Consider the following 7,868-nt stretch of genomic DNA (forward strand, 5'->3'; position numbering starts at 1 on the left):
CTCAGTAGGCAGAGAACTCACAGAGAACCTAAACCTCATGAGCTGTGCTGATGGTCTGTAAGTATACCCATACAGTGCTTCAGAACAGCAGGGATTTTTCAGTTGCTGTTTTTGGCTGGTTATGAGTATACTGCTTGTTCAAGCATGCTCCTTGCGCTAATGCTAGGTGTCCAATCTCCTTTTCCCACTTTCCTCAATACTGAAATGACACAAAATAATGGGAAACTTAGAAGCTTGATATAAATATTTCCAAACTGATCTGAGATTTTCACATGCCTGCTTAACTGGCTTTTGGATAATTTATTTTTTAGCTGATGAGAAGGAATTCATTACCACACTATTTCTATTTTCCATTATAAGAAAATGTGGAGAAAATGGGGTGGAATTATCTTTTCCCCTAATCTGGCCACTATAAAGCCTGTAATTTTGCAGCAAGTTCAGTACTCAGCAGGTGTCTTTTACGTTTCTGTTTTTTAGGTTGTGCTGTGGATGGTCATCCACCCCCAAACATCACCTGGCTCTACTCTGGCAAGCCTCTCAGTCTGCGCCATCACCTCCTGGCAGCGGGCCAGATTCTTCAGATACTCAACATCAGTGATGCTCCCAATGGTGAATTCAGCTGCATTGCTCAGAATGAGGCTGGCTCACTGACACAAAAAGCATCCCTGGCTATACAAGGTAACTTCCTAGTTTCAGTCCTGCTACTCTGTGAAGCTCGTCTGATGTACTTCCCTGTGCTACCTTTCTCATCCTGGATTTCTCCTCTCTGAAGCCAGACCTGTCATGTGCAGCAGGAAATAGATGTTTCGGCTGTTTTACTGCAATGCATATAGATTTGCAGGATCACCAGGTACCTTACAGTGTCTTGGGTTTTACTTTACCAAAATGACACCTGACATTTCAGGCCTGCTGAGCATTAAAAACACCTTACTGATTCAAGCTGTACTTAGGTTTGTTGAGTCCAGGCAATTCTCTTGTCCAGAAAATCAAGACAGAGGTGTCACAGTTTGAACCCCTAAAATTAGAGACCCCTCTGTTAAACTGCTGAAGTCAGTGTTTCACAGTCTCCTCTTTCTTGAAAACACTTCACTTCTAATAATGCTGCAACTGTTAGATTTACGCTAGAAATAAGCTGAACATGATAAAGCCACAGAATAGAGCAGTATGGATGGGTTGGCACAGAATATGCAGTTTTCATTGCCCTGGTTGTCAGGGATGGATTGGAGAAGAATTTAATTTTTCCTTAAATGTTGCCATAAAATTTTAAGCATATTGCAACTCCCCCATTCATCTTCATAATGGATGATCTGTATAATCTACCTGGTGAGAAGCGCATTCTTGTAAGGTCGTTAAATCATAGATACTGCTGGTAGCTGCAGTTAGCCATGTCTTCACTAAATCACAGCACTTTAAAAATAGAGATGCAGTGTCCTGTATCACTGGCATCTGGCTTCACTTAAATGCTCTAGCATGTCATTAACTTTCCATGCCTGATGCTTCTAAGCACCAAAAAATTTGGTTTGTAACACTAAAGACAGTCAGTGGCTTACATCAGCTGTGATTGTTTCTTCTTTGTTCATTGCCTGGTGCCCTGTAGGTGTAAGTAGCTCTCCTCCACATGAGACACTGGTCCAAGTATTTCAACCGGGACAACATCTCTGACTCTTCCCTTTTTAAGAGTCTTCTGCTGGCAGTTTTTGAGTGTTAACATGTCTCTTTCAAACTTTTTGGCAGAATACCAGTGGTCAGTGGACAAGCTGATGGCTTGCTCAGCTTCCTGTGGCCACAAAGGGGTGCAGCTGCCCCAGTTAAGGTGCTTACTGGATGGGGTTGAAGTCAACATAACCCACTGCAAAGAGAAGCCCAAGCCAGCCCTGCAGCCTGTCGCATGCAACAGGAGAGACTGCCCCTCACGGTTTGTCTGGCTCGTGTTAAAATGTCATACATGCTTTTAAGAAGTACTTAGAGAGTTCTTTGCACTGGATGTTGTGCCATTGCAGACTTTCTGGTGCCTCTCTGGAGAAAAGTCATGGCTAAGAGGCAATTTATGAGTGCTTAACCGAGACAGCTGAGAATTTGTAGCAAGATTTGTGCAAAATATCAACAGTACATAGTAGAAAGAGAGTTCTGTTTAATAACCTTTTAAAATATATTCCTGTCCCTCTTTGTAGGCAAGTTCTTTCTGAGTTGCCAGCTGAGTCATAAGAAGGAAATCAAAAGAGATTTGATGAAATATGAAACACACTTATTAGCAACTCTTTTCCTAGGTGATTCCCAGTTCCATGGGAATGGCTTATGTCTTTTTATGCCTTCTCTGAACTATAACACCACCCACAATCCTCCCTCAGCTCCTGAGAAACTGCCAAGATGTAAGCTTGGAAATAAAAGTTGATATAAATGCAGAGGAAAGCTTTATAAAAATAAACAGTGGATGTGACACTTGAGGCTATGGTATAGAGGTTAGGGAAATGTTGGGAGGAAGGTTGGACTTCATGATCCTGCAGGTTCTTTCCAGCCATGTGATTCTATGATTCTAAAGGGGTGGAAACTTCAGATTCAAACTCACCAAATTGCTTGAAAAGATAATATCAGTGGTTTTGTTTTCCATAGTACAAGTGTGTTTCTTTATATACTTGTTTCTGTGACCATGGGAGTTAATCACCTGCAGAAGATGGACGAATAGCAACAGATGCCTCTCCATGTGGCTGGTGAACCCCTATAGCCTATTTTGCAAAGTTAAACATTGCTGGTGAGGGACATGATAGGCACCATTTTTCTCCCAATAACACACAAAACCTGCTGACTATCCTGAAACTTGATGAAGCAAACTGCTGACTTGACCAGAAAGCTCCAGAAAACTAGTAATCAGTTGCATACTTCCTGTTCCTACCTACCTCCTTCCCATACCTGACTGTATGAATGTTTCACTTAATGATCCTTAAAGAGACAAAATATGTTGTCCATCTTGTTAGGAGTCTGGACCTGGACTATTATGTTCTGGTCTTACAAAGTTTTTGGTAGTTAGACTGGAATTTTTAAACCCCAGCATACAAGGGTTCAGAGCCTCAGCCTCAGCTGAAAAACGCATGGTCTGAGCTCACGAGGAAAGAAGAAAGGTGTCGCTTGTCCCTGGGCTTCTACATACCAGCCCCATCCCTGAACAGCCTTTGGGCTCTTCTGGATTATCCTACCTGTCAGGGGCATAACAGAGTAGGACCCATGAGGATTTGGGTTATTTTGTTAGCAGCAAGTTCAAAGTGGCTTGTAAGCTACTCCAGGAGCTTTACTGAGACAATTTTCCCTCCTAAGGGGTGTAAATAGGCAAGTCATTGCTGGTATTATGACTGTAGCCTGTGACCAAGGTCTCCATGGCACAGCAGTGCAAGCCCCAACCCCTGTGCCGGGGCTAGAAATATTTACTAAACCTCTAAAAACAGCCTGAAAGGCTAGAACGTTATTTTTGAGCCCTAGAGGCCTTGAGAAAGATAATTTAATGAAAAAAAAAAAAAAGTCATGTTTTCTCAGCTTTCATCCTCTGAGCACTTTTCAGTGACTACTATGGGAGGCTGAGGCACTCAACACCTTCCAGGATCACACCCTAAATCAACCAAACCTTTGTTGCCTTTCTTTGGTCTGATGCATAAAGACCTGTTGACACCAGTAATCTTGCATGTGGTGGCATGTATCTGTTCCCTCACTTGTCCACCTTCCTCTCACAGATGGATGGTAACGTCATGGTCTCCTTGCACACAGAGCTGTGGTGGAGGCATCCAGATGCGGCGAGTGACATGTCAGCGGCTAACAGCAAAAGGCAGCTCTGTCCCAGTGTCAAATGAGGCATGTGTCCAGGTGTCCAAGCGCCCTGTGGACACACAGACCTGTAACAGGCAGCCCTGTGTTGAGTGGATGGCCTCCTCCTGGGGCCAGGTAAGGAAGAAGCCATCAATCCAAGGACAGCCTTATAGTGTGGGCTAGGAAAAAGTGACAGAAAATGAGCCGACTGATTTTGCATCCTCATATCTGTAAATTCTAGTCTGTAGGCTTTTGAGGAGGCAACTACTTTGCCCAGCTCTTTCAAATCCATATCTGAAGCACAACATGCTTGGATTTCTGTAGCTTCCCACAGTCCCCTAGAAATGCTACCTGTGAACAGAACTTTTTACTGAAGACCCCTATATCATCCCCATGGAAAACTCTGCAGTTCCTCTTCATAGTGACAGGTGACACATCTGGGAAATGGCCTTCTCCAAGTCTTAATTCCCCTTACCACCCAGAGCATGTGTTCCAGTTTTGGCCAATAGGAATCAGGACCAATGATTGTGATGTTTGGGACAGGGGGTTGTACAATATCCAAGTTTTACAAAGTTGCTAATATTGCCTTAGAACACCAAAAAGTGGGAGCTGTCTTGATCTGTTTCATGATGAAAAGCAGAATAGAGGGCTGAAACCATTTTCAGACTATTTCATGGTGTTTTCCAGATCTTCAAATTCTCTCCTTGTAGTTTCACAAAAAGATCAGATGCTGAAAGCTTTACTCCACGAATATCAAATGTTGCAAGTATTTAGAATTAAATTGCTTTGTTGTAGGAATCCACAGAGGAGTTTTTACATTGTCTTTCTGTGAGCTATGAGATTTCTTGAAAAGGTTCTTCTCAGTATGTAGCCCTGAAAAGGTTCTTCTCAATATGAAGTAAATTATAATCTGAGACCATGAGACCAGTCATTACTATGTACCTTCCTCCATTTTCTCTCCACTTTAGCTTGAATGAGTCTTATGTGAAGGTGGATGAGTCCACTACAGTCCACACTTAGGGATAAAGACTCACAGATTTTAGCTCAAAGACTTCCAGAGCTGTGATTCACATGGAGGTATAACATCCCAGGGTGAATGGGAAATGGGATTAAAACCACAGAAACCAATTGTGCTAGGGGCTAAAGCCAAATACCAATAATACTTTAACATCGCTTCTGGTGAAATAAACATTTTCAAAGGCAAAAAGAAAAAGTCATTTGGCAAAACCAGAGTAGTCATACATCTAATTGAAATGAAGATCCAGCTAAAGGTAAAAAAACATGGCTTCTAATCATGCAAGAAGAGGCTAAGAAAATAATGATGCAGAGTAGTAACTATTAGTCTTGACATTGCACTGCATCAGATTTTTTTTTATGATGTTGGTAGTAAAAAATGTCTTCAGCCACTAGAACTTGTTATTGTTCAATACTTGAAAACAACTTCATTTACCTCTTGCCTGTATATTTGGAAGCTTCTCTCAAGAAAGGTGATGAATAAAGCTTGGAACCATCCTTCTGTGTGAAAGAAGTGAGTTTTCACTGCTTGTGGAATTCAAGATAAGAACTGGATTATCCTTGCAAAAAGCCAATTACCTCATCCTTATTTTGGGGATCACTATGGGCTATATTGTCCTTCATTACATCACAGTCAGCTGAGACAATAAAAGAAGTCTGAATTAATTTGTTAGACCTAACCTCTGTGTATTATAACACAATATTTCTTCTGCCTAGCTTAGATAAATATCTGATTCCCATATTATTCTATACAGCTCAGACTGCAAGCCAGAAGACTGTTACCTAATTACAGTTAGGAACATATCACTGGCTCAGTGTCTTGGTGACCTTCTCAGTAGTATCATGAGGTATCAGGTCCCTGTTGCCAAGGTATAGTGACCAACTTTCCTAACACACAGAGAAGATAAACAGACCACCAACTCTAACCCCACCTCTAGAATTAATTACTTTCCTTCATTTAATGTTAGTGGCATTTTGATCTCTACTATGTAATCCCATAGTGTTTTAAAACTAGTGACTCAGGCTTGCTGCTGGTGAGGACTGCTAGCTCCTGCAGACACCATAGAAGTGCTCCAGATACTACCACAAACAACATTTACATCCATTTTGCTCAATGAGGAGGTTGACTGGGAGCAACTGGAAACTTGGCAGCCACTGCTTCTCTCTCACCGTTGGCAGGGAGGGAAGAAGAAGCAGTGGGAAGTGAATATGATGTGAGGCATGCACGGTAGTGTGACACAGGGCTCCTGCTGATGGGGGCAGGGGAGGGGGTGTGCGTGGAGAGGGCAGAGGGATTAGTCCACAGCCCTTTTCTGGGTAAAATTCTTCCCTTATACTAAGGTCCCTTTCTTCAACCCTCATTCTGTCTGTTTATAATTTCTAGATACTTAGAAAAACGAACTGTTTCCTAGTGGGATCATTTTAAAACAACATAAATACATGCTTCATACCTATAGCTAATTATTATTTACTCAAAGGAGAGGATTAGAAGAGTTAGAGAGTAAGCAGGGGATTGATAAACTTGAATAGTTTAGGATAACCTAAATCTTGATTTATCCTAAGATAAACCAAGCTTGCAGATCTGCTGTGTTCATCATGCTTGCTGCTTTTGTTTATTGTCTTGCAATGCTTTTAAATTATTAAATGGAGTGTAATATGTTCTTGGTTGAATGTGTCCTTGGTTATTAACTATTTACCTATAAATCATTATAGTACAAGCTGCAAAACACGCAGTAAAAGGAATGTATTGAAATTTCCTACATGGATCATAAGCTTTCCACTAATGACATGAGAGCACATTATTTGCCTTTTGGATGTATTTAAGGTTGAATTATCAAAGAAGAGAGGTAGTAAATCTACAGAGCAGGTATAGAAATGCAGTTTTAATGCTGCAGGAGCAGAGAGAGTCGAGGCAGCAGATGGTTGCATACTCAGCCTTCTAGGCCTGTAAAGCTGCAGCAAGTGCTCAAAAGTGCAATAGTCACTTCGTGGCAGTATGCACTTTGTTTCTCCAGCAGCTCTGTAAAAGAACACGTCCTGCCTTTTACCTCCCTTAAGTGATTTATTTTGTGTTCACAGTGTAACGGGCCTTGCATTGGACCACGACTTGCTGTACAGCACAGACAGGTATTTTGCCAGACCAAAGATGGGACTTCTGTGTCATCTGATCAATGCAGTACCTTGCCAAGGTACGACAGGAATCTCTTATGTCTGGAACCACTGCTCTTTCCAGAGATGTTGAATGGACTAGTAAATTAGCTGACAACTTCTGGGTTTCCCCTATGTAACAAAGAGTTCGTGCTGCAACCTGTAGAGCTACATGGTACAAATCTCACAAGGCTTAAGCTCAGGCTTCATTATTTGTTTTTATGAGCCCCAGAAAAAAATACTAGTTGGCCAGCAACTGTAAAGTCTTCTAGGCATACCAAATTCTGACTCAAAGGCTGTGCTAGCTCTTCTTAAACTGTAGGTCTCCTTCTCTCTGATTTAAACACAAGCTCTAGCTGGGGAAAAAAAGGGGTTCCATAGCTTCTGTTTTTGCTGAAGACAAACTCCACTGTCAACATATTAAAGACATATTTACTTTCCATGAGACTTAAGTATGTAAATTATTCTTGATCATGATTGAAAAGAAATACAATTAGCTCATTGGGGCCCACTTATATATTTTCATTATCTGTGTGACAAATAGATGTGAATCAAGTGTGCTCATGCATCTTCTGTGAGGGTATGTTGAAGGGAAAAGAAGAGTTTCAGATAGTTGGTTTTGTTCCCATTGGTGTTAAAGCCATAAAAAAGTTGCAAAGCCCTTCTAGGTCTCACCGGTCACCACTTCACTCACTGCATCTTTTCAATGGACCTCTGGTGTCGCACTTCAGAGTGACATGTGCTTGCTCCCTGGGCAGCATGATGATGGGTTGTGCCTCCTTCCCTCCCTCCCGCCCACAGGCCGCTGAGTACCCAGAACTGCTGGACGGACGCCTGCGGCGTGCACTGGAGGGTCAGCCTGTGGACCGTCTGCACGGCCACTTGGGGCAACTACGGCTTCCCGCCGCTGTCGG

General features: G+C 42.1%; 1 protein-coding gene across 1 annotated transcript in view; it reads left to right on the top strand.

Moving 5' to 3' along the window:
* Positions 1 to 477: 477 nt before the first annotated feature.
* Positions 478 to 7,868, top strand: part of LOC103778698 (ADAMTS-like protein 1) — a gene marked incomplete at its 5' end in the record, with an annotated part of 7,865 nt that continues 474 nt past the window's right edge. The window contains 5 exons of the mRNA XM_008946298.1: positions 478 to 678; positions 1,735 to 1,915; positions 3,720 to 3,927; positions 6,886 to 6,995; positions 7,756 to 7,863. Of these exons, the coding sequence (XP_008944546.1) occupies positions 478 to 678; positions 1,735 to 1,915; positions 3,720 to 3,927; positions 6,886 to 6,995; positions 7,756 to 7,863 (808 nt within the window). The remainder of the gene's footprint in view (positions 679 to 1,734; positions 1,916 to 3,719; positions 3,928 to 6,885; positions 6,996 to 7,755; positions 7,864 to 7,868) is intronic.

This window comes from Merops nubicus, unplaced genomic scaffold (assembly GCF_000691845.1).
Source record: "Merops nubicus isolate BGI_N331 unplaced genomic scaffold, ASM69184v1 scaffold1148, whole genome shotgun sequence".
Taxonomy (NCBI): Eukaryota; Metazoa; Chordata; class Aves; order Coraciiformes; family Meropidae; genus Merops; species Merops nubicus.